The sequence below is a fragment of the Ranitomeya variabilis genome, chromosome 4 (assembly GCF_051348905.1).
Source record: "Ranitomeya variabilis isolate aRanVar5 chromosome 4, aRanVar5.hap1, whole genome shotgun sequence".
Lineage (NCBI taxonomy): Eukaryota > Metazoa > Chordata > Amphibia > Anura > Dendrobatidae > Ranitomeya > Ranitomeya variabilis.
Genome location: NC_135235.1, coordinates 640,587,483 through 640,615,435, shown reverse-complemented (window position 1 = coordinate 640,615,435; position 27,953 = coordinate 640,587,483). Strand labels below are relative to the sequence as shown.

Here is a 27,953-nt window from a genome sequence, read left to right as displayed (position 1 = left end):
CAAGTTTTAAGATCAGTTTTTAATAATGATTGGTAACAAATTAACAAAAAAGGGTTGTCTAGTGCCTCTCTTCTCCTTTTCATCTGACATCAGGGGTCGGGAGATGTTACTGTACATGATCAGGAAAGTTTCTGAGGCAACGATATGATTTTTAACTGATCTCATCCAGTGGTATACTGTTACCAGCTGCAGATCAGGTGGCTGCTATAGGGGCTTGTGAGCCAGGAGAACTCGGTGTCGAACAACCCTGATTCGTTTCCCAGTTTCACAATTATCTGCTTCCTCAGGCAGACAGTTCCTTGTTCCCCCTATTCAGTCTGCACAAATGGAGAGATCATGCCTCTAGATCATGACTGTTGGGTGGTGCCTCAATTCACAAAACAGCAAAGACCAGATCAGCGCATGGTGCGAATGGGGCTGGGTGAGTAGCTTTTCTATTGTTTCAGTGCATTTTAATACGAGGTGAGGAGGAGCACAAAACTGGATTAAAGAGCACACTGAATTGCTCATTCTGTATTGCGTCCACTATGAGGAAGTCATAGACTGTTTGGCGTACTGTGGGCCATCAGACTATATTGGTGGGACTACCGGAGGCATAATGTATATTAGGGGCACTGTGAGGGCCTCATACTGCATTGGTGGGTACACATGAACCATGGTTTTGACATCATATTGTATTGGGGGAATCATACTGTGCTAAGGGTAATTGTAGATGGGGACCATAAGGACATTCTTTTTATTTCCCATTTACCTTTCCCTTGTCTTTAAGCGTTGGGATGCATGCTCTTTTGTCACTGCACTTGTGCACCACATATAATTGTTTTATTTTGTATTTTGGTTTTGCGAGAGCAGTCAATTCCTACTTTTGATTTGCTACCCCTTGGATTTTTTGTGTAGGACTCTTGTCTCATCTAATTATTAGATTAGCCTGTTAAATAGAAGAGACTAGTTAGGAGTTGGATGGTGGCTTCACAAACGGTCCTAGTCATGTAGAGGTGCTTTTCTCCATTGCAGGTGTCAAACTCGACAGAAGAGAGCAGCACCAGACAATCATTTAAAGTTGTAACTAAACAGTATATATAGATGTTAATTATTCTATATAATTTATTCACATATTCACATATAGCTGTGTTTTTAAAAAATTTTTCAATAACAAAACGGTGATTGGTAATCATATATACTTTCTAATTATAGTTTTGTGCTCTAAATTGTGTATTTTTTCTCTTGTAGACTTGTAATATTACAATAACTTGTATTTTTCTTGTGCAGGTTGTCAATAAAATACAAAAAAAGGTTAAGTTGTAATGTGCGATCTTTGATGTCTAACAAGAGATGATTTCTCTGTAAAACATTTTCCACATTCTGAACATGAGAATGGCTTTTCCCCTGTGTGATTTATTTGATGTTTAAGAAGCTGTGATTTCTCGTTAAAACTTTTTCCACATTCTGAACATGAATACGGCTTCTCCCCTGTGTGAGTGTTCTGATGTGCAACAAGATGTTTTTTCTCTGTAAACCGTTTTCCACATTCTAAGCATGAAAATGGCTTCTCCCCTTTGTGAATTCTCTGATGTGTGACGAGATTTGTTTTCTGATTAAAAAATATCCCACATTCTAAACATGAAAATGGCTTTTCCCCAGTATGAATTCTCTGATGTGTAACAAGGTTTGATTTCTGACAAAAACATTTTCCACATTCTAAACATGAAAATGGCTTCTCCCCTGTGTGACTTCTCTGATGTGTAATAAGATAGGATTTTTCTGTAAAACATTTCCCACATTCTGAGCATGAAAATGGCTTTTCTCCAGTGTGAATTCTCTGATGTGTAACAAGAATTGTTTTCCGATTAAAACATTTCCCACATTCTGAACATGAAAAAGGCTTCTCTCCTGAATGACTTTTCTGATGAGTAACAAGGTATGATTTTTCTGTAAAACATTTCCCACATTCTGAGCATGAAAATGGCTTTTCCCCTGTGTGAATTCTCCGATGTGTGACAAGTTGGTAATTCTTGCTATAACGTTTCCCACATTCTGAACATGAATATGGCTTTTCCTCGGTTTGAATTCTCTGATCTGTAACAAGTCTTTTGTTTTGCATATTGTTCTTTGATGCTGCAGAAGAGAGAACCTGTTGAAAATGATCTGATGATAGATCTTTTCTATGAAGGGCTAGAGGTGCATCTGGGATAATGTCATGCTCTTCACATGTATTTGGTGTGATGTCATAATCATTTGCATCAAAATCTGAAAATATCATATGTCCCTCCGATCGGCTGGTCCAGTCATCTGCCAAGAATAAAACCGATATGTTTTCAAAAACTTGAAATTATATTCATATTATTCTATATTTTATAGCATTAACTAAGACGGTAGACAAATCAGCGACTATTGGATTATGATGTTAGGCCACCAGCTTCTACTTTTTCAATTTTTCACTTCCCTTTTTAAGCCAATTGTTTCACGTTATATTAATTACTTGTAAAGTAAGTCAGTGCTATTAAGTGATCAGCTGTTCACATATTCACACTGTGGAGTTCTGCATCATAGAAGAAAATGGCAACTGATGGTCCACAAGGAAACATTTCCAACATAGTCTATACTTGTTCAGTTAATGGACACACATTGAGCATAATGTCCAAGTATCTCCTCTGCGGCAGGTCAGGAGGGTGCTATGACTGCAGAGGATAGATGTCTATGCAAATAGTTTAAAATAGAATATTTTTTTCTTTAAAGGCTAAATCTGTACAAACAAACCCTAAATAACTAAACATAATTGTGAAAGTCAGGGAATACAGCAGAATTTGTAACTTTTCTGCTTTCAAAAGTTACTACTCACCTGGGTAGTTAAATGTAAGAATCTCCTCTTTACACTGCTCATCACCCCTCATATATGTCTCTGTAGTATTAATATGGGTCAGATCTTCATCCTGAAAGAAATACTGTAAAAGTCACAGGCAGATGGAGAGGTTGTAAGTACATGAACATGACAACCACAATGACAACAGTAATTATCACATAGCTGCAGGTCTCCTGTATTAATCTGTATAAGCCTGTTGGCTCCTAATTCTAACCAGTAGTCTCCATAAAAAGAAAATTGTGAGAAGATCCAGACATCTAATGTCTATGATCAGTTTTATCCTGTCATTGCCACCAGATATAAGCAGAAAATGCAGTTGACTATACAACCCTGCAGTCGTACCTAATATACAACAAGAAAAAGAAACTCCACAGGCTTCGACTGAAAGCAGGATTATGCTCCAGCACCAGTCAGGATTCTCTTAAACACTACAGCATGGGGCATAACTGCCAGAAGGACACAGGTACAGTCAGCTGTGTTATTAATTTGTTATCTCACAACCCCACTAATCTAGAAATCAATGTACTTTCCAGAGGTCTCTGTTAAACTGTAAAGCGCTGCGGAATATGTTGGCGCTATATAAATAAAGATTATTATTATTCTGTCCTACAAAATCTCTAGACAAAACAGAACTTTGTAGTGACATGGAACAATACTTCAGGAGACTTAGACTGAGAAAGTTCTTCTCTGCCAAAGATGACTTGGGACATCTGGACAGCCAAACTCAAGTCAGACTACAGAATAAGAAAAATTCTGACTGGACACCTAATTCTGGCCGCAACACCATTTTGGACCAACATATTGTCTCATTTAGACATTCGGTGCGGTCCACAATATTGAGTAAAAAAGCAAAGGAAACATCTAATATCAGCTTGCAGGAGAGAAAGGCGATTCACGGCCTGAAGAACAACAGGGAGATCACTATTAAGCCTGCGGATAAAGGTAGTGCCATAGTTCTCTTTAATATAACCGACTACATCAAAGAGGCACACAGACAACTGATGGGTACTTTCTGTATGCTTCCCAAGATTCATAAGCCAGGCAACCAAGGGATACTAATCATCTCAGGGGTGGGAACACTCACTGAAAAAATCTCATGGTGGGTAGAATACATCCTTAAGCCGCTGGTAAGGAAGACAGCCAGCTACATACAGGGCACTACAGATAAGCTATCCACGATAGGTCCCCTCCCCGAAAGCACCATCTTATCCACCATGGATGTTGAATCCTTATATTCTAACATCCAATACGAAGATGGACTAACCGCCTTCTGAATGTTTCTTGAGGACAATGGGATCCCTTCCGAGTCTGTGATAACACCAGATTCACCCCGACCTTCTGTCTCTTCCCCACTATCCCATAGAATGTAAGTCCGCAAGGACAGGGTCCTCTCCCCTCTGTACCAGTGTGTCACTGTAAACGTGTTTACTGTAAATGATATCTATAACCCTGTATGTAACCCCTTTCTCATGTACAGCACCATGGAATTAATGGTGCTATATAAATAAATAATAATAATAATAATTCATCCTCACTCACAACTTTATCTCTTTCAGTGAGGAGCTATATTTACAACGCACCGGCACTGCTATGGGAAGTAAAATGGCACCCCAGTATGCCAACCACTGCATGGCTAAAGTGTAAAATGACTTTTTAACATCCTGCTGCATCAAACCCTTTGCCTATTTCCGTTAAATCGATGTTATCTTAATAATCTGGACTGAGTCCGAACAAAAACTTCTAAATTTCCATGAAAAATTCAACAAATTTCACCATACCATAAACTTGACATTGCGCCACTCAAAAACAAAAATCAACTTTCTAGACACCACCATAAAAGTCCAAAATGGTTCGTTTCAAACATCAGTGTAGCGGAAACCAATTGACCGTCCCACATACCTCAGATGGGACAGCTTCCATCCAAAACACATTAAAAAGTCCATTGTCTTCAGCCAGGCCCTCAGATATAACCGTATCTGTTCCAGTCCTAAGGACAGGGATAAACACCTAACCCAGCTTAAACTGTCATTTTTAAACCAAGGTTACCATCCCACCTCCATTGATGATCAGATCATTAGGGCCACAAGGATCCCTAGAAGGCAAGTACTTCAATACAGAAAAAAAGAGGAAAATCGTGTACCTCTAGTAGTGACCTACAACCCACAGCTTGAAATACTGAGAAAAATGGCTAAGAAACTTCACCATATTCTACACAAGGATAACTGGTTAAAAATATTATTCAAAGACCCCCCTTGCTATGTTACAGGCAACCTCCTAATTGATTTCATGACACCTTCTCTCCATCTGATACCTGATGATTCTGAGGAATGTTGTGAGTTTCTTGTTTACAGTCCTGTGGAAAAAGAGGACGGGGACATCTCTCTGGCGTTGTCCTCTTACTGGATAGAACTGGAGGAAACGAATACAGGGACTAAATTCAATCTTTACATACAGATAATTATAGGTTTTGTGTATTAAATTCGGTCTATTACCTGGAGATGCGGGGGGCTGGGGAACTTCCATCATGACGTCCTTGTACAGATCTTTGTGTCCTTCTAAATACTCCCACTCCTCCATGGAGAAATAGACGGTGACATCCTGACACCTTATAGGAACCTGACACATACAATGATACCGTCATCCCTGATACCTTCATAGCATTACTGTATAATGTCCCAGCAGTGTCACCTCTCCAGTCAGCAGCTCAATCATCTTGTATGTCAGTTTCAGGATCGTCTGATCATTCATGAACTCATTTAGCAGGGGTCTTCCCCATCCCTCAGACGTAGGAGCCTGACAGCGCTCACTAGAGGTCTTCTTCACTACTGTGTAATCCTGGTTATGGAGAGACACATTAATAAATCTCACTACAGACATTCCCAGAGTCCTCACCTCTCCAGTTCTGTCCATCTGTTATCCCCATAGATAAGAATGATGTAGTGTGACGTCATCAGAATCTCTCACCTCTCCAGTAAGCTGGAATAGGATCTCTAGCGAGAGGTGTAATATCTTCTCCGCCATCTTGTCCCTATCCATTCTTGACGAGTCAATCAGGAAAATTCTGTAATAAGCGGGAAAACCTATGTTGAGATATAAAGTGTATCTGTTTTATTTTCTTGTAAGCAGCAGAAGCAACATTATTGGTGAGAAAATCTATTCAAAACAAATATATTTTGTTGCAAAGAAGAAACATGCAGATAGCACTCACCGGTCCTTAAAACGTCATCCTTTATTCGAACTTTAAAATGTCATGGCCAGAGGAACAGGTTGCTGGGATGTGCGAGCTGGTGTAAGACGATGGCCGTTTCGCGCCACTTAGCGCTTCAACGGGTCTATTGACGGTTAGACCCGTTGAAGCGCTAAGTGGCGCAAAACGGCCGTCGTCTTACACCAGCTCGCACATCCCAGCAACCTGTTCCTCTGGCCATGACATTTTAAAGTTCGAATAAAGGATGAAGTTTTAAGGACCGGTGAGTGCTATCTGCATTTTTCTTCTTTGCTGCATACACCCTGTTTTTGCATGAGCACCCGGAGTCCATAGAGGCGGTCTCTATCCGGAAAGCACTCCATTCAGCATATGGTTGTCTGGCCCCACAGCAGTGCCGTTATATTTTTTTTCTTTTTTGCATATGTAAATATATTTTGTTGTTCGTTTTACTTACTACCAAACCTAACAGACAATTCTCTATACTACTCCTTCTAAACCTGTCCTCCGCCTTTGACACAGTCAACAACTCTCTCATACTACAAATCCTCTTTTCCCTTGGTGTCAAAGACGTTGAACTCTTATGGATCTCCTCATACCATTGTAAACGCACAGTTAGCATCTCATACTCCCACACTATCTCCTCATCCCTCCATCTGTTAGTGTCCCTTAATGCTCTGTCCTCTCAATCTATACCTCTGGCCTCGGACAACTCCTAAAGTCCCAGGGTTCCAATAACAACTATACTCTGATGACAATCAGATTTCCTGCTCTAGCCCAGACACTGTCTCTCTACTGTCCAGAATCCCAGAGTGTCTACCAGCCATATACTCCATATACTCCTTCTTCTCTCGCTTCCTAAAACTCAGTGTGGACAAAACTGAACTCATCATCTTCCTCCATTTCACCTAACCCCCCACAATGATATATCCCAATTAATGACACTATGCTTTACGCAGTACCTGAAGTCCACTGCCTCAGAGTGACCCTTGACTTATCTCCAAAGTCTGTCCTTTCCTCAACCCTCTATTAACTAAAATGTTAGTGCATCATCATGTCCCACCTCGACTACTGCAATATACTCCTCTGTGGCCGCCAAGCTAACTCTCTCACACCTTCACACTATTGTTCTTTTCAATTTTAATCCCATTTTATTTGTAATCTGTATTGTACATATGATATTGTCTCCTTTATAATATCTTTATTGAAATCCCATCCACTATGCTGTAACATTTGGACGCTGTGGATGTACGCAGCGTCCAATCTGCAGCGTTTACTGACATACTCTTAAAGGTCCTTAAGGGACAACACAGGAATCTCAATTTTACTTTTGCTGTAAAGTAATCTAATTATAGTAGTAAGTGGTTGATTGGAAAAACTCACAGGATGACAATGCTATTGTTCTCTTGATAAGACAATTTAAACATGACAAAGACATGGAAATATGGAGGAGAAAGTATTATCATTCAACAAAGACCCAAGTCTCAGCAAACCAGCTTACCCACTTAGTCATGATCATTTACAGTTTATAAGCAGTGGAAAAGCTGGGTTACAGCTCAGTTGTCTGGTGGGATCTACCGTGATCATGTAGCTTCTAAAGGCCCCGTCACACATAGCGATTTACCAACGATCACGACCAGCGATACGACCTGGCCGTGATCGTTGGTAAGTCGCTGGGGAGCTGTCACACAGACAGCTCTCTCCAGCGACCAACGATCAGGGGAACGACTTCGGCATCGTTGAAACTGTCTTCAACGATGCCGAAGTCCCCCTGCAGCACCCGGGTAACCAGGGTAAACATCGGGTTACTAAGCGCAGGGCCGCGCTTAGTAACCCGATGTTTACCCTGGTTACCAAAAAAAACAAACAGTACATACTCACCATCTGATGTCCGTCAGGTCCCTTGCCGTCTGCTTCCCGCTCTGACTGAGTGCCGCCGTACAGTGAGAGCAGAGCGCAGCGGTGACGTCACTGCTGTGCTGTACTTTCACTTTGCGGCGCTCAGTCAGTGTGGGAAGCAGACCGCAAGGGACCTGACGGACATCAGATGGTGAGTATGTACTGTTTGTTTTTTTTTACATTTACGCTGGTAACCAGGGTAAACATCGGGTTACTAAGCGCGGCCCTGCGCTTAGTAACCCGATGTTTACCCTGGTTACCAGTGAAGACATCGCTGGATCGGTGTCACACACACCGATTCAGCGATGTCAGCGGGACCTCAACGACCAAAAAACGGGCCAGGCCATTCCGACACGACCAGCGATCTCACAGCAGGGGCCTGGTCGCTGGTACGTGTCACACATAGCGAGATCGCTACTGAGGTCGCTGTTGCGTCACAAAACTTGTGACTCAGCAGCGATCTCGCTAGCGATCTCGCTATGTGAGACGGGGCCTTAAGTGTGGTAGAATGGGCATTTTACATTATACTAATCAAATGCACTACATCTCATGGACAAGGAACACCACAAAGTACAGCAGAATGCATTAGATTTGCACAATTACAATGGTATTATAATATAATGCACCCTCCAAGGTCCTCCATATTTAATGACCCCTAATTTCCTCCATATAGTAAAATGCACCTCCATATATCATGCACAGCCGATAGTCCTCCATAATTATATAATACACAGCAGCACATGCCCTTCATATCGTATAATGCACAGCCCATAGTCCTTCATATAGTATAATGCACAGCCCATAGTCCTTCATATAGTATAATGCACAGCCTATAGTCCTCCATACAGTATAATGCACAGCCCATAGTCCTGCATATAGTATAATGCACTGCAGAGTCCTCCATACATTATAATGCACAGGCCAAAGTCTTCTATATAGTATAATGCACTCTCCATAGTCCTAAATATAATACAGTAATGTCAATCTCATATACACAGAGGGCAAAAATTAAAAACTAGGACAAATTCTTCGGCCAACCTTAAAGGGAACCTGTCAGCAGCTGAGGAACCTACAGACAGTGTCAGGTTGGCACCATTGTACTGATTAAAATGATATCTCGGTTGATGAAATCCATCTTGTAGTTGTTTAATCTCTTCCCTCATTTCTGTCTATCGGCATAGCCTATCGTAGCGCCCTGCCACTGTGTGTATTCTGCACCGCCCGCCTGTGGGAGTACTGTCCTTGAAGCCGCTGTGTCTACTCTGCACCCCAGCCTGTGGCAGTACTGCTGTGAAGCTGCTGTGTGTACTTTGCACCCCACGCCTGTGGGAGTACTGCCTTTGAAGCCACTGTGTGTTTTCTATTAGTCTGAGAAATAAATGATTGGCATCAGTCGTCTCATTGGTATTAGTAGTCCCCAAAAATAATATTTCAGGCCTGGTGTGTGTATTCTAGTATTTTTGCAAAACAATATATGGCATCAGCCATCTTGTTGCCATTTGTAGGCCCCAAAAACAATTTTTAAGGCCTTGTTTGTTTTCTAGTACTCATGCAAATCAATATATCGCATCAGCCATGTCGTTGCCATTTCTAGGCCCCAAAACTAATTTTTCAGGTTGTATGGTTTATATGAGTCTGGGAAATAAATAATTGGCATCAGCTGTCTACTTGCAATTTTTAGTCCAAATACATAAGTTTTCAGGACCGCAGTGTTTTTTCTAGTACCGCTGCAAATAAATAAATTAACTCTTCCGCCATCTCTTTGAGATTAGTGTATACAAAATAAACTTACAAAAATGAGGAGAGCATCAAATAAGGCACATGGACATGGTGCTCATGTTTGTGGTGTAGATGATGCAGGGCGAGGACTGGGTGGCTCTGTACCTGCTACGTGCTCAATTACACCTTCCTCTGGTGCACGCAGGCGATAGGACGTTATGCGTTCTTTCGTAGGCTCGAATACTGCTGCACGAATGGTGAGACCACAAGATGTTGAAAAGGTGTTCGATTGGGTGGCTGAGAGTGGCTCCAATTCCTTTGCATTATCTTCCACCCGGTCCAGCGAAGAAAGTGCAAAGTTGTCACCAGAAGACCATGGTAATCCGGCTTCCACCTCACTCCCTTGAAAATCAGCTAAGCAGTGTGAGCCCTAAGTCATGCAGAAGTCTCTTATGCTTTTTGATGACTCTGATGGCTTGGGTTCCATGGCGCATTCACCTGCACCTGCTCCAAAAGTGGAAGAGAATGAGTGCACTGATGACCAACCATTAGTTAGGTTGGAGGAGTACATGGGAGGGCTAGTGCCCAAAGTCAGTGGACCATCATAGCACATGTCAGATGATGATGAAACTCAGTTGCCAACTGAAGCGTATTTATGCAATCTGCAGACTGGCAAGGAGGGCAGGGTTAAGGAGTCGGTGGAAGACGACGCAGGGGATAATGAGGTCCTAGACCTTACATGGAGCGGAGGCCATCTTAGTGACATGCGCAGTTTGGAGGAAGGAGGTGACCACGCTGCCACCCACAACAGCAAGAGGGAGCAGGGTGAAAAGGCACAGCAGGCAGTCCCTTGCCAGTACATCGTCTGCTACTGCCCATCATGCCGCTGCTATAAGCAAACCATAGACAGCCTGAAAGAGCTTCCTGGCATGGCATTTCTTCAGAGAAAGTGCTGCTGGCAAGGGACAGGTGGTTTGCACTTTGTGGCGACAGACCCTGAAGCAAGGTATAAATGATCTGAACCTGAGCATCACTTGTATGACGAGGCATCTGAATTCCAAGAATGAGGTGCAGTGGAATACACACCTTATAAACAATGACAGATCTGAGCCTCCTCCTACTCCTTCTTCAGCTGCGGTCTCAGCCTCTTCCTCCTGCTCATGATCAACAGTGCCACCTGCCTCCCTGCATTTAGAGGATGTGACAGCATCACCACCACTAGTGTCACCGTGCAGCTCCCCACCATTCCATGAAAGTGTTCAGCTTTCCATTTCCCAAATCCTTGAGAAAAAGAGGAGATACCAACCTAGCCATCCGCGAACCATGGTCATGAATGACAGCATTTCAAAATTTTACTCCTTTGAAATGCTGCCATACCGGCTGGTGGAGTAGTACAGTTTTTTTTTTTTTTAAATGATGTCGGTGGCCGTCCCACAGCACATTGTTCCCAGCCGCCACTACCTTTCCAGGCAGGCCATCCCTGCCCTGCACAAACATGTTGCAGCCTAAATCAAGAATGCACAGTGCAACGCCATCAGTTGCAAAGTCCACATGACCACCAATACGTGGACCAGTAAGCACGACCAGGAACGTTATATCTCCCTAATTGACCCCTGGGTAAATGTAGTGGCAGCTAGGGCAGAGGTGGAGTGCGTTCTACCTCATGTTCTACCACCACCTAGTATTGCTGGACGTTTATCTGTTCAGGTTCCCTCCTCCTTCTACTCTTCTTCCTCCACCACCTCAGCATTCGGTCACAGGAAGACCAGCACAACCAACTTGAGCATAGCCAGGGGGAAATGACAGCAGGATGTTCTTAACCTCCTCTGTTTTGGGACAAATCCCACAATGCGCAGGAGTTGTGGACTGGGATCAAACATCAGACAGATGAGTGGTTGCTCCGGGCGAACTTCTTGCCTGGCCTGGTGGTGTGCGATAACAGGCGAAATCTCATTGCAGCTCTGGGGCTGGCCAGTTTGATGCCGATCCCTTGCCTGGCGCATGTGCTAAACTTGGTGGTGCAGAGTTTCCTAAAAACTACCGGTGTTCTCACCCTGCTGCTCAACTTCTGCTTTCCCGATCATCGGCTGATATGTGACATAGCAACAAAGTGGAACTCTGCCTTGCATATGCTGGAGAGACTGTGCGAGCAATAGTAGACAATAGTGGAGTTTCAGCTGCAGCACACACGGATGAGTTGCTCTGCAGAACATCACTTCACCACCAATTAGTAGGCCTCCTGCAGGACGTGTGTGCCTCGTAGCACTGCTTTGAATGTTCCACCAATGATGGTGGATGATGAGGAGGCGGTGGGGGAAGAGTGATGAGGAGGCGGCGGGGGAAGAGGAACAACCATTTTCACAGCAGTGTGGCACTCAGAGCAGCTCACGGGCATCACTGGAGCATGGCTGCGGGGATACAGAATACCTAGATGATATACGTCCCACCAATGACAGCTTGTTGTCATCTCTGGGCACCCTGGCACACATGAGCCAATACATGCTGCAGTGCCTTCGGAATGACCACTGAGTTGCCCGTATTGTTACAAGTGCAGATTACTGAGTGGCCATCCTGACGAATCTCCTCTACAAGGACAGTATACCATCATTACTTCCATAACTGTAGAGCAGTGTTCCCCAACTCCAGTCCTCAAGAGCCACCAACAGGTCATGTTTTCAGGATTTTCTTAGTATTGCTCAGGTGATAATTGCAGAACCTACACAGGCAACAAGTCCATCACCTGGGCAATACTAAGGAAATCCTGAAAACATGACCTGTTGGTGGCTCTTGAGGACTGGAGTTGGGGAACACTGCTGTAGAGGGATTGCCAAACGTGTGGATACAAGCACACGCTGGTAGAAAAACTACTAATGGCTTTCTCACCTGACAGCGGGGGCTCAGTGGAACAACAAGGAGGAAGAGGAAGTCATCAACACAGCTGGGGCACCGCCAGCACCTCAGAAGGCAGGGTTAGCAGGGCCGAAATATGGAAAACTTTATGAGATGCCCCAATACTACCATCTGATATGGCTCGTATTAAGTGAAGGCAGCATAAAAGCAACATGGTGGAAGACTACCTGTCCACACGTCTCCACGTACTAACAGATGGGTTTCCCCCATTTAATTTCTCGTTCTCCAAATTGGACACATGGCGTGAGCTTGCCCTTTGTGCTTTGGAGGTATATGCCTTCCCTGCAGCAAGTGTACTGTTGGAACGTGTGTTTAGCACAGCAGGGGGCGCATCACAGACAGGTGCATCCGCTTTTACACATCCAACGTGGGTGACGTAACATTCGCTAAAATTAACTAGGCGTGGATCCCACACTAAAACAACCGCAGCCAACCGGTCTTCAACTCTATTTGCCATTCATTTCATTTGTGGGCCTCCTCCACCAGAAGTGGTGACGTATTTCTATTATACTTGTCCTCTGATTGTTCCACTACTTGTCTTGGCTTACAAATACTAAGATAACATAGTGACCAAATACCGAAAGTGTGAATGTGGCCTAATAGTCACATACTACTCTCTAATATACTGTATGTGAAAATATAGAAAAATAACAAACACTGATTGGGTAGATTTAAGTGAAGAGTTTACCACTTCCTGTACCTCGATGTAACTGAAGTTTTTACCCCTTGGCCTATTATTAATCATAGTGATCACCAGGGCATGGCTTCTAACCCTGTTCGATCTCTGTGATTTATACTATATGAAGGTGAGTCCCTTAAAAAACAATTGATTAATTACAGGGATCCTGCTGCCATGATCGGAGATAGCTCGAATTGCGGTAGTGTCTGGACTTCTTCTGTCAACCCGTTGGCGCACTGAGATATGTTCACATGAATTGCCATGGTAGCCATGGATATAACGACAACAATCTAGAAGGGTTTCATTAAACATTATGACTCCTACCAAGAAACAAGCGACAAAGTACAGTGGCATTGATAAAAAAGGTTAAAAAGTTTTAACTTCTGGAATTTTATGTACCCAACATGCTTCTATTACAGTATCCAGCTCCTAATGCAGATAATTGCCCCACATCCATACCTACATACATGCCCCCCTACTATGCTGGGTTCAGTTTAACCATCCCAGATTTGGGATCCTGACTTGGGAGGTCCGTGGTATCTCGCTATTCCATCTGCATCTCCGTCCTTCATCTGTGCGTCAGTCTCAGCAATGTAGGAGCAATAATGTCACCAGGGCCATGTATCGAAATCACGGAGCCCCACAACAGAAGTTCTAATTACCAACCCTACCTCCACAAAATATATATTTAAGGCAGGTTATGGCACATAGGCGCAGTCACAAAAGGGCATGAATCCAATGTCCAAAGTTTTAAAGACAGGAAGTGGGACATGTACTGTGGCACAAAGTAATTGTGCCCCTATTGGAGTCCCTTAGTGTATTCACCCACAATGATAACCCTTTCATGTCCCCGAATCGCAGTATGACGACACCACCGTGCCTCCAACAAAGTATGTTGCCCCAGAGTGCTACCAACATAGTATATTTACAGTATGATGCCCCAACATTTCCCTTCCAAACATTAAGGCACTATACAGTATAATTGCACTACAGCTCTCACACAGTAAGATGGCCCCCACATAGTATGATCCCCCACAGTATGAGACACACAGCTCAGATGCACACAGTGAATGATGGAGCAATGAGCTGATGGTTCCCTGTTCTATCATCCCTTTCAACTGTATCTGCATCCAGGATCCTAGCACTATGGAAAGAATGACCCCAGATGGAGGGCCTGCTGGCCCCGCGACTCATGGGCCCCATTGCAGGTGCATTGTCTGCTGCTATTAGCGATCTGCCACTGTAATCACTATATCATCATGGCTGTACTGATTCACACACGCAGCGCAGAGCAGAACTCGTAGATCTTCTGCACTCAGCGCAGAAGCATTCTACTCTATTTATTACTGCATGTAGTATTATGAGGAGAATGAAGAGATCATCCTGTGTGGGGTGTGGCACTGTGGGGGCATCATCCTGTGTGGGGTGCGGCACTGTGGGGGCATCATCCTGTGTGGGGTGCGGTACTGTGGGGGCATCATCCTGTGCGTAGGCTGCGGCACTGTGGGGGCATCATCCTGTGCGTAGGCTGCGGCACTGTGGGGGCATCATCCTGTGCGTAGGCTGCGGCACTGTGGGGGCATCATCCTGTGTGGGCTGCGGCACTGTGGGGGCATCATCCTGTGCGTAGGCTGCGGCACTGTGGGGGCATCATCCTGTGTGTAGGCTGCGGCACTGTGGGGGCATCATCCTGTGTGTGGGCTGCGGCATTGTGGGGGCATCATCCTGTGTGTGGGGTGCGGCACTGTGGGGGCATCATCCTGTGTGTGGGCTGCGGCACTGTGGGGGCATCATCCTGTGTGTGGGCTGCGGCACTGTGGGGGCATCATCCTGTGTGGGGTGCGGCACCGTGGGGGCATCATCCTGTGTGGGGTGCGGCACTGTGGGGGCATCATCCTGTGTGGGGTGCGGTACTGTGGGGTCATCATCCTGTGCGTAGGCTGCGGCACTGTGGGGGCATCATCCTGTGCGTAGGCTGCGGCACTGTGGGGGCATCATCCTGTGTGTAGGCTGCGGCACTGTGGGGGCATCATCCTGTGTGTGGGCTGCGGCATTGTGGGGGCATCATCCTGTGTGTGGGGTGCGGCACTGTGGGGGCATCATCCTGTGTGTGGGCTGCGGCACTGTGGGGGCATCATCCTGTGTGGGGTGCGGCACCGTGGGGGCATCATCCTGTGTGGGGTGCGGCACTGTGGGGGCATCATCCTGTGTGGGGTGCGGCACTGTGGGGGCATCATCCTGTGTGGGGTGCGGCACTGTGGAGGTATCATCCTGTGTGTGGGCTGCGGCACTGTGGGGCATCATCCTCTGTCTGGTCTGGGGTGTGGTGCTGTGTGGGTATCATCCTGTGTGTGGGCTGTGGTACTGTGGGGGCATTATATTGAGTGTACTATGTATCCCTGTACTTCATAGCTGGGAGGGAGGAGGGGGCAGCCATATCAGAGGAAAGGAAAAAAGTTATGTATCTTAAGAGCACAGCAACACAAAAAACACCTAAATGTTCTCAGCACTGAGGGGGTTAATGTCCCCTGCGCCCAGTAATGGGGAATCTCCAGCACCTACCTCCACCTGCAGAGCCGCACACCACATATATGGCTGTTCTGTGCGCACAGGACCTGGGATGAGGTCACAGGAGGGGAGGAGTCAGGGGTCACATGATCAGGGGCCTCAGTGTATGCAGGACTCTGCTGTGCTGGTTGTCATGGTGCTGGATGAGGGGAAGTTTCTGTGTGGGGTCAGGAGGGGTTTACAGGGTGGATGTAGCAGAGCCTTGTGTGTACGAGGTGTAAGGAGTGGAGCTGCGTGTGGACAATGTGCACGAAGAGGAGCCGTGTGTGTACGGCATGATAACAATGGTATAGTTATACAGGTCCTTCTCAAAAAATTAGCATATAGTGTTAAATTTCATTATTTACCATAATGTAATGATTACAATTAAACTTTCATATATTATAGATTCATTATCCACCAACTGAAATTTGTTAGGTCTTTTATTGTTTTAATACTGATGATTTTGGCATACAACTCCTGATAACCCAAAAAACCTGTCTCAATAAATTAGCATATTTCACCCGACCAATCAAATAAAAGTGTTTTTTTAATACCAAACAAAAAAACCATCAAATAATAATGTTCAGTTATGCACTCAATACTTGGTCGGGAATCCTTTGGCAGAAATGACTGCTTCAATGCGGCGTGGCATGGAGGCAATCAGCCTGTGACACTGCTGAGATGTTATGGAGGCCCAGGATGCTTCAATAGCGGCCTTAAGCTCATCCAGAGTGTTGGGTCTTGCGTCTCTCAACTTTCTCTTCACAATATCCCACAGATTCTCTATGGGGTTCAGGTCAGGAGAGTTGGCAGGCCAATTGAGCACAGTAATACCATGGTCAGTAAACCATTTACCAGTGGTTTTGGCGCTGTGAGCAGGTGCCAGGTCGTGCTGAAAAATGAAATCTTCATCTCCATAAAGCATTTCAGCCGATGGAAGCATGAAGTGCTCCAAAATCTCCTGATAGCTAGCTGCATTGACCCTGCCCTTGATGAAACACAGTGGACCAACACCAGCAGCTGACATGGCACCCCACACCATCACTGACTGTGGGTACTTGACACTGGACTTCAGGCATTTTGGCATTTCCTTCTCCCCAGTCTTCCTCCAGACTCTGGCACCTTGATTTCCGAATGACATGCAAAATTTGCTTTCATCAGAAAAAAGTACTTGGGACCACTTGGCAACAGTCCAGTGCTGCTTCTCTGTAGCCCAGGTCAGGCGCTTCTGCCGCTGTTTATGGTTCAAAAGTGGCTTTACCTGGGGAATGCGGCACCTGTAGCCCATTTCCTGCACACGCCTGTGCACGGTGGCTCTGGATGTTTCCACACCAGACTCAGTCCACTGCTTCCTCAGGTTCCCCAAGGTCTGGAATCGGTCCTTCTCCACAATCTTCCTCAGGTTCCGGTCACCTCTTCTCATTGTACAGCGTTTTCTGCCACATTGTTTCCTTCCAACAGACTTACCATTGAGGTGCCTTGATACAGCACTCTGGGAACAGCCTATTTGTTGAGAAATTTCTTTCTGGGTCTTACCCTCTTGCTTGAGGGTGTCAATGATGGCCTTCTTGACATCTGTCAGGTCGCTAGTCTTACCCATGATGGGGGTTTTGAGTAATGAACCAGGCAGGGAGTTTTTAAAAGCCTCAGGTATCTTTTGCATGTGTTTAGAGTTAATTAGTTGATTCAGAAGATTAGGGTAATAGGTCGTTTAGAGAACCTTTTCTTGATATGCTAATTTATTGAGACAGGTTTTTTGGGTTATCAGGAGTTGTATGCCAAAATCATCAGTATTAAAACAATAAAAGACCTGACAAATTTCAGTTGGTGGATAATGAATCTATAATATATGAAAGTTTAATTGTAATCATTACATTATGGTAAATAATGAAATTTAACACTATATGCTAATTTTTTGAGAAGGACCTGTATAACTGCATGCCAGTCGGATGCTGAAAGCAAGTCGGTGGAGTTGGCATAAAATGGACCGACTCCGACTCCCAAAATATATAACACATTGAGTACAGTAGTACGATGCAGTAGTGCTGAAAATGTTTTCTTAGTAATTTGGGAAAGTTATGAAATCTATATACACTGCTCAAAATAAAGGGAACACAAACAACAGACTATAACTCCAAGTTAATCATACTTCTGTGAAATCAAATTGTCCACTTAGGCAGCAACACTGTTTGACAATCAATTTCACATGCTGTTGTGCAAATGGAATAGACAACAGATGGAAATGATTGGCTATTATCAAGACACCCTCAATAAAGGAGTGGTTCTGCAGGTGGGGACCACAGACCACATCTCAGTACCAATGCTTTCTGGCTGATGTTTTGGTGACTTTTGAATGTTGGTTGTGCTTTCACACTCGTGGTAGCATCACCCTCGTGGTTGTAGACTCTACAACCCACACAAGTGGCTCAGGTAGTGCAGCTCATCCAGGATGGCACATCAATGCGAGCTGTGGCAAGAAGGTTTGCTGTGTCTGTCAGCGTAGTGTCCAGAGGCGCCACCAGGAGACATGCCAGTACACCAGGAGATGTGGAGAGGGACGTAGGAGGGCAACAACTCAGCAGCAGGACCGCTACCTCAGCCTTTGTGCAGCAGCCTCTTCCCTGCTTAAACACGAATTGTGTCAGCTCCACTCAGCCACCAACGCTGGTTCCCATGACCAGGACTGTGTTACCCACAGGACGTGTGACATTTCTCCAACTACTAGGACCGCGCTGTACCTCTGCATATTCCCCTTTTGGGCACAAGCACAATACAGCTATACCACATTTTGGATCTGGCTGGCTCCACATCTTTTTTCAGCTATTTGCCTTCTACCTCGTACGGCGATGCCATTTCAGCCACCACATACCAGGCACAAATCGCATTAATACTATGCCGGCACACACATCTCTAAACCTAATCAGATAACTCAACAATACCGTATACTAGAAAGAACCTTAAATAAGGCAATATTGTGAACAAGGCCACGGGTTGGCCGAAACGTTGTTTTTGCCTATCGCTGTCTTTGCTTATCGCTACATCACTTCTAAAAATTGAATAAACTTTTCACTGGAAACAAATATTTTCCATAGTAAGAGTGCAGTGATTATACATTTCTACCTTTGTACAAGGAGGAACAGGAGGAGCACTGCCAGAACCCTGCAAAATGACCTCCAGCAGGCCACAAATGTGCATGTGTCTGCATAAACAGTTATAAACCGACTCCATGAGGATGGTCTGAGTGCCCGACATCCACAGATGGGGGTTGTGCTCACAGCCCAACACTGTGCAGGACACTTGGCATTTGCCACAGAACACCAGGATTGGCTAATTCGCCACTAGCGCCCTGTTATCTTCAGAGATGAAAGCAGGTTCACACTGAGCACGTGACAGACATGACAGAGTCTGGAGAAGCCATGGAGAGCGATCTGTTGCCTGCAACGTCCTTCAGCATTACCGGTTTGGCAGCGGGTCAGTAATGGTCTGGGGTGGCATTTCTTTGGAGGGCAACACAGCCCTCCATGTGCTCACCAGAGGTAGCCTGACTGCCATTAGGTACCGAGATGATATCCTCAGATCCCTTGTGTGACCATATGTGTATCGCTTGCGCCCAGACTGGTTGGCGCTGGCGTGCGTAGCCCCACTGGACCACAGACCAGACTTCCCTGGAAGCGGCATAACTAAGTAGCTTCCTAGGTGTTCGCTGGAGCCTCTGATGGTGAGGTCAGACTTGTGCGGCAGGTAGCTACCAGGTACCACTCCAGGGTGGAGTCTAACTTTGGATGCTGATCCCACTGGGGGACAGGACACAGGCAGGCACGGCAGTGACACTGGCTGATGGATGGGTACGGCAGAGGCCCTGACGGGCAGACTGGCTTGACGGAGATGCAGGCAGGCAGACGGGCACAACTGGCACTCTGGCAGACAGGCGGGTGCGGCTGGCACTCTGGCAGAGGTGTATGGAGACAGGTAAGATCCTGTTCAGACTGGAGGGTATATGGAAACAGGTAGGGACCTTTTCGGACTGGTGAATATAAAGAGACAGGTAGAGACCTGTACGGCAAGTTGCAGAACTGGTTTTTGCTATATGACTTTTTTTGGTAATGCACCAGTTCAGACTAGATCGCTGTTCAGTCAGTTTTCCTATATTTACTATGTACTATTTTTTCTGACTTGAACGCCTCGCCCTTCACCATGCTGTGATTTTAATTACATCCACACACAGTTGGTTCTGAGCTTCCTATAAAAGCAGGCTTTACCATGTTATTAGCCATAGGTAAGTGTTCACACTAGGCAGTCAGCTCAGGTACCCATCCGTTCTGAGATTACCTTGACGTTTGGTGGATGGGCTCACAACTTTTGGCCAAATCTTGTGCTAAGAATCTCATGTGTTTTTTCATAAATTTCCCTAGCCATTATGCTATTCACATTTCATATATTGCACATTTCCTTGCCTTAGCACAGTAAATTTTGAGTGCAGCCATTGATCTATTTGCTATATGACTTTTTTTGGTTATGCACCAGTTCAGACTAGATCGCTGTTCAGTCAGTTTTCCTATATTTACTATGTACTATTTTTTCTGACTTGAACGCCTCGCCCTTCACCATGCTATGATTTTAATTACATCCACACACAGTTGGTTCTGAGCTTCCTATAAAAGCAGGCTTTACCATGTTATTAGCCATAGGTAAGTGTTCACACTAGGCAGTCAGCTCAGGTACCCATCCGTTCTGAGATTACCTTGACGTTTGGTGGATGGGCTCACAACTTCTGGCCAAATCTTGTGCTAAGAATCTCATGTGTTTTTTCATAAATTTCCCTAGCCATTATGCTGTTCACATTTCATATATTGCACATTTCCTTGCCTTAGCACAGTAAATTTTGAGTGCAGCCATTGATCTATTTGCTATATGACTTTTTTTGGTCATGCACCAGTTCAGACTAGATCGCTGATCAGTCAGTTTTCCTATATTTACTATGTACTATTTTTTCTGACTTGAACGCCCCGCCCTTCACCATGCTGTGATTTTAATTACATCCACACACAGTTGGTTCTGAGCTTCCTATAAAAGCAGGCTTTACCATGTTATTAGCCATAGGTAAGTGTTCACACTAGGCAGTCAGCTCAGGTACCCATCCGTTCTGAGATTACCTTGACGTTTAGTGGATGGGCTCACAACTTTTGGCCAAATCTTGTGCTAAGAATCTCATGTGTTTTTTCATAAATTTCCCTAGCCATTATGCTATTCACATTTCATATATTGCACCTTTCCTTGCCATAGCACAGTAAATCTTGAGTGCAGCCATTGATCTATTTGCTATATGACTCTTTTTGGTTATGCACCAGTTCAGACTAGATCGCTGTTCAGTCAGTTTTCCTATATTTTCTAATTAAAGGAAAACTACTTAAAAATGAGGTTCCACTTTATTAAGCAGACCACAGTTTTCAAGTAACATGGGAAAGAAAAAGGATCTCTCTGCTGCCGAAACGCATCAAATAGTGCAATGCCTTGGTCAAGGGATGAAAACATTAGATATTTCCTGAAAACTTAAGTGTGATCATCGTACTGTTAAGAGATTTGTGGCTGAATCTGAGCAAAGACATGTTCGTGCTGATAAAGGCATAATGAGGAAGGTTTCTGCCAGGCAAGTTCATCGGATTAAGAGAGCAGATGCTAAATAGCCATTACAAACCAGCAAACAGATATTTGAAGCTATGGTGCCTCTGGAGTCCCTTGAACCTCAAGGTGTAGGATCCTTCAAAGGCTTGCGTTGGATCATAAACCTACTATTCGGCCACCCCTAAACAGTGTTCACAAGCAGAAATGGTTGCAGTGGGACCAGACATACATGAAGACTAATTTTCAAACAGTCTTGTTTACTGATGAGTGTCGAGCAACCCTGGATGGTCCAGATGGATGGAGTAGTGGATAGCTGGTGGATGGCCACCATGTCCCAACAAGGCTGCAACATCAGCAAGGAGGTGGAGGAGTCATGTTTTGGGCCGGCATCATGGGGCAACAGCTGGTAGGGCCCTTTAAGGTTCCTGAAGGTGTGAAAATAACCTCTGCAAGTATATAGAGTTTCTGACTGACAACTTTCTTCCATGGTATAAAAAGCAGAAACGTGCCTTCAGGAGCAAAATCATCTTCATGCATGACAATGCACCAACTCATGCTGCAAAGAATACCTTTGAGTCATTGGCTGCTATGGGCATAAAAGGAGATAAACTCATGGTGTGGCCACCATCTTCCCCTGACCTCAACCCTATAGAGAACCTTTGGAGTATCATCAAGCAAAAGATCTATGAGGGTGGGAGGCAGTTCACATCAAAACAGCAGCTCTGGGAGGCTATTCTGACTTCATGCAAAGAAATACAAGCAGAACTCTCCAAAAACTCACAAGTTCAATGGATGCAAGAATTGTGAAGGTGATATCAAAGAAGAGTTCCTATGTTAACATGTAACTTGGCCTGTTAGGATGTTTCGGAGTTAAATAGATTTTTTGTTCAGTGAATGTGACCTCCTAATGCTGCAAATTCCACAAATGAGCATTTTCAGTTCTTTGAAACATATCAAATGTTTAGAAATTCTGCTGTGTTTAATGATTTGGAACAGTGCATTTTGAGTTTTTATTTATTTTGGAGATTATACTGTTATCATGGGGAGGTTTCTTCAATAAAATTCCATGTATACTCTAACGGGTGGTGACTTTTAAGGTATGTGTCCACGTTCAGGTTTGCTTCAGGCTTTGGTCAGGATTTTATGCAGGTAAAATCCTGACCAAAAATGCACCTGAGGTCACGGGCAGGTCACCTGCGGTGTTCCTGCGTGTTTTGCTCATTGTAGCAACATGCTGCGTTCTGAAAAAACGCACCGCATGTGCGTTTTCGCGGGAAAAACGCATGCGTTTTTTTACTGCACAGTGGAGACGGGATTTCATGAAATCCCCTCCACTATGCTGTAACATCTGGACGCTGCGTTTTTGACGCTGCGGCTCAGCGCTGCGTCAAAAACGCAGCGTTTCCTGAACGTGGACACATACCCTTATTAGACTGAATGTCATTTGCACCGACCATTTAGGAAAATCCGAGAGAAATGTCATTTGCATAATAATTTGGAACATGGTGTATTTTCCCCTATCCCCATTGTACTCATTTTATGTATCAACCTTTTGTTGTTTCATATCAATAGCTTTTGAAAAGTCCCTATATACTACGTCCACTGTGCTTCATTGGCCCTGTCCAGAACTTACCTCGTCATTACCTCGTCATAGAAACTGATCAGATTAGTCTGACATGAACGGTCCCTAGTAATCCCGTGCTGATACTGGGTCATGAGGTTATTCCTCTTCAGATACTCCAGTATAGCATCCCTTAGAATGCCCTCCAGGATTTTACCCACAGTAGACGTGCTTACTGGCCTATAATTTCCTAGTTCAGTTTTTGTCCCCTTTTTGAATATTGGCACCACATTTGCTATACGCCAGTCCTGTGGCACAGACCCTGTTATTATGGAATCTTTGAAGATTAAAAATAATGCTCCATCAATGATTGTACTGAATTCCTGCAGTACTCGGGGGTGTATGCCATCCGAGCTTGGGGATTTGTCAACTTTAGTGCTTTTTAGACGCCGCCGTACTCCCTGCTGGGTGCAGTGATGTTTGGTGTCTATGAACTCGTCATGACCTGGACACTCAGGTCAGGTTTAGCATTCAGTTAACATAGTAAAAAAACCAAAAAAAAAAAAACAACTGTGGGATTGCACTTTTTTGCAATTGCACTGCACTTTGAGTTTTTTTCCCATTTTCCATTACAAGATATGTTAAAATCAATGGTGTTGTTCAAAAGAAAAACTTGCTCCGCAAAAAACAAACCCTTACATGGAAATTTTGACCGAAAAAATAAAAAAGTTATGGCTCTGTGAAGAAGGGGAGCAAAAATGAAAATGCAAAACCAAAAATACCTCTGGTCATTAAGGGGTTAACAGTCCCGCCTTCAAAAATGAAACAGAATGTGTCACACACCACATGGCCAAATAAGGTTGTAAAATGTTAAAATGACATTTCCTAGTGAATGCATTTGTCTTGGTTGAAAGCAATGTTAAAGTTGAAAAAAGCATCAAAAACGCTACGTGCGAACATAGCCCAAGGTGTGGAGGAGCATTTTTGGTTATTTATTTTGCCTTACATACAAGTCATTACCCTGGAAAGGATGTTCCTTAACATATTTCCCAGGAAAAACACTTTTGGTTTCGTTTTTGTATGTTTTGCTGGAAAAGTGGCGTAAGACTCTGACAACATTGTTCACAGCTGTGGCCTGGGAGTCAGAAATGCATCCAGGGGTCTTCTCCATGATGTTCACATGTCAGTAGTGCACTGTTCCCATCAATTTCCACGTTTTAAGACCCTAAAAAGACCCTCTCCGGGGTTGCGGCAAAAATGCTCGGGTTTCCCATAGACTTACATTGGGCTCTTTGCTCGGGTCGAGCACCAGACCATTTCAATATGCTCGACCCGAGCAACGAGCACCCGAGCATTTTAGTGCTCGTCCATCACTAACCAGTATATTATAGATTATAAAGAAGAATGCTACTGAGGTTATAAGGTTGATAAAATGATCTTGGACAGAACAGTGCTGCCTGCGGCTCACTGGTAATGTTTCTGCCCTTCATATCAGTCCAGAGTTTGGAGTCCCTGGAACTGACAAACATAAATTTAGACACATCCATTAACCACCGTGTCCAGTGTTAGGGCTGTGAATACAAATGATCACTTCTACAGAGAAGACCACGCAAAATAGTGTAACAAACTTTTTTCCGTTTAAGCATTTCATCTGAATCCATAAACCCACATAAAAAAACATGTAAACAAAACACAAAATTTGAACCTAAGATGGAAGCGGCCACTGACAGAGGAATCTGTGACTTCTCAGCATTTAGTGGTCACTACTCACCTGTGAGTTTATCTGTGGGAATCTCCTCTTTACACCTCTCATCACCCCTCACATATGTCTCTGTAGTATTAATATGGGGCAGATCTTTACCCTGAAACAGATATTGTAAAAATCACAGACAGATGGAGAAGTTGATAGTAATGATTTAGAAAAGCAGAAAAGATAAAAAATTATCATGTCGATCACAAATAACATGACAGCAATAGTTATCACATAGCTGCAGGTCTCCTGCATAAATCTGGCCTGTTGGCTCCTAATTCTAGCCAGCAGTCTTCATAACCAGAAAATTGTGTGAAGATCCAGACAACATCTAATGTCCATGATTAGCTTTATCCTCTCATGTCCACCAAGTATTAAACATACATCGAATGGCCACATTATTAGTGACATCTAGTAGAACATTGGAGCTTCACAACCTCAGCAAATCATCCTGTCACAGATTCCACTAGATAATGAAATAGTTCTGCAGAAATATTGGTCCATGTCAATAGGACAGCTTCTAGTAGTTACCACAAATTTGATGGAGGCACGTGCATGCCCTAAACAACCAATTCTACGTCCTCCCTTAGATGCTCTTTTTAATTAATAATATAAAGGTCAGGGAAGTATTTCATGACTATATTACTCTTGTGGCATGGTGCATTGTCCTTCTACTGTAAGATCTAGTGTAGAACATCCAGGAACCTGAGGACCCAGAATATGCCATTAAAACATTCTCTGCACAATCACTCCACCTCCACCAGCCTAAAATGTTGACACCTGATAGGAAGAATACACGGATTAATGCTGAATGTGCCTAAAAAAAACCTCTTCAGATTAGCAGTGTCTGAAATTACCTTGACTTGTTCAAAGTTAGGCTGCTTTCACACTAGCGTCGGTACGGGCCCGTCGCAGTGCGTCGGGCCGAAGTACCGACACATGCTGTGAAAGAAATGCCCGACGTGGGCAGCGGAAGCAGTCTTACGACGCTTCCGCTGCCCCATTGCAAGGGGAGGAGGGGGCGGAGCTTCGGCCGCGCATGCGCGGTCGAAAATGGCAGACTCGACGCACAAAAAAACGTTACATGTAACGTTTTATTGTGTCGGCGGTCCGCCAAAACACAACGCAACCGTCGCACGACGGTTGCGACGTGTGGCAATACATCGCAATGCGTCGGTAATGTAAGTCTATGGGGAAAAAACGCATCCTGCAGACAACTTTGCAGGATGCGTTTTTTCTCCTGAACAACGCATTGCAACGTATTGCAAACGACGCTAGTGTGAAAGTAGCCTTACTCAGATTGCTCGATTATCCCATTCTTGTGTGGATTCACACCAAAACAGATAATTTCATATTACTTCCTGCTGCACTTCAGGGTCACAAGTCAAATTTCCACCCATGAAGAGGGACGTGTCTCTAATAAATTACCATTCAGAGTATAATACTGGGGGATAAAAGAGAACTTAACACAAGACCTTCTACACATAATAAGGAAGATTTAATGGCATCTTGTCTTAATCTACCTGATGATGCTGAGGAACATTGGGATTTTCTTGTTTACTTTCCTGTGGAAGAAGAGGACGGGGACATCTCTCTGGTGTTGTCCTCTTACTGGATAGAACTGGAGAAAACACATACTGGAATTGATTTAATTATTTTCACAAAGATAATTATAGGTCATGTGTATATAGTCCTGTCTATTACCTGGTGATATGAGGGGCTGGGGACCCTCCATTATGACATCCTGGTACAGATGTTTATGTCCTTCTAAATACTCCCACTCCTCCATGGAGAAATAGACGGTGACATCCTGACACCTTATAGGAACCTGACACATACAATGATACCATCATCACCCCGATCCCTCCATATTGTTACTGTATAATGTCCCAGCATTCCCAGCAGTGTCACCTCTCCAGTCAGCAGCTCAATCATCTTGTAGGTGAGTTCTAGGATCTTCTGGTCATTGATGTCCTCATGTATCAGGGGATGAGGTGGAGGCCCTGTGATTGGGCTCAGGGGTCTTCCCCATCCCTCGGACACAGGGGCCTGACAGCGCTCACTAGAGGTCTTCTTCACTACTGTGTAATCCTGGTTATGGAGAGGCACATTAATAAATCTCACTACAGACATTCCCAGAGTCCTCACCTCTCCAGTTCTGTCCATCTGTTATTCCCATAGATAAGAATGATGTAATGTGACGTCATCAGAATCTCTCACCTCTCCAGTAAGCCGGAAGAGGATCTGTAGGGTGAGGTGTAATATCCTCTCCGCCATCTTGTCCCTGTCCCTATTCATCCTTGTAGGGTCACTCAGGAGAATTCTCTTATATAGAAGATCTCCACTGAGAGGATCCGATATTGTAGGGACCTGAATGGGGAGAAGATGACGATGTAACATCATAAAGATCCCATGTAAGAAATCTCCGGAGCTGTTACCGGCTTCACATGATCACAACATCCAGTTATGGCCCCGTCCTGCCCCTGGTATAACACACAATCCAATTATAGTCACATACAGAGATTTATTACATAATATCTCCAATCCAGCACCAAAAACACAGAAAAAATCTAAAAGGAAAATCTAAATTATCTGAAACTTTCTTAAATATTACATAAAAACAAGACATGAAGTTATAAAGTGCAGGGAACATCCACAGAGATCGGGACGACAGAACCGGCGTTGTCAGTAATGGAAATGAGTGAACTTGTTTGGAAAACGTTCACCAATCTCAAATTTGTCATGAATATAGCATATTCATGTTCTGTGTCACAAGCATTTTTACTCAAAGTCGGCAAAATTCGGTCGCAGTTCGTTTAATCTATGCATTTCCACTAATGATTTTGTTATTACTTTGACTAGATAGTGGTGATGTTTGATGAGCGATAGGGAGTGAGGGGAGATGTTTGATGAGGGGAGGGGGTGTGGAGAGGTTAGAGGAGCAGCACGCTCTTTTTTTTCCCACTTGACTTTATGTATGTCGATTCTGGCATCAGGGCGCAGAAATCATCCACAATGTCATGACACAAAGTCTTATGTGATTGGCTGCAAAAGTCACATGTCTCTGGCAATATAAAAAGTGGACATCTTGTTTTGCTGGCCCCATTGTCACAGTGTTACAGTGCAGAGATGTCGCTCCTGCGCTAGTGCTACTGCAGAAAGTGAACTTGTCAGCTAACTAGATAGAATCCTGTCCTG

At 44.3% G+C, this 27,953-nt stretch overlaps 1 protein-coding gene across 2 annotated transcripts; it reads right to left on the bottom strand.

Moving 5' to 3' along the window:
* On the bottom strand, nucleotides 1-27,628 carry LOC143767354 (uncharacterized). 2 transcript variants are annotated; one of them, XM_077255613.1, is made up of 11 exons: nucleotides 26,976-27,628; nucleotides 26,667-26,846; nucleotides 26,460-26,583; nucleotides 26,279-26,376; nucleotides 24,777-24,867; nucleotides 5,825-5,940; nucleotides 5,549-5,695; nucleotides 5,353-5,476; nucleotides 5,172-5,269; nucleotides 2,840-2,930; nucleotides 1-2,289 (listed from the first exon to the last, which is right to left on the bottom strand). In XM_077255613.1, the coding sequence occupies exons 1-11, from the start codon at nucleotides 27,156-27,158 to the stop codon at nucleotides 1,295-1,297; spliced, it is 2,247 nt and encodes a 748-aa protein (XP_077111728.1). In that variant the 5' UTR covers nucleotides 27,159-27,628; the 3' UTR covers nucleotides 1-1,294. The 2 variants fall into 2 exon arrangements, with proteins under 2 accessions (XP_077111728.1, XP_077111727.1); XM_077255612.1 differs by having other exon boundaries at nucleotides 2,840-2,942; nucleotides 26,976-27,625.
* Between the last annotated feature and the right edge of the window lie 325 nt (nucleotides 27,629-27,953).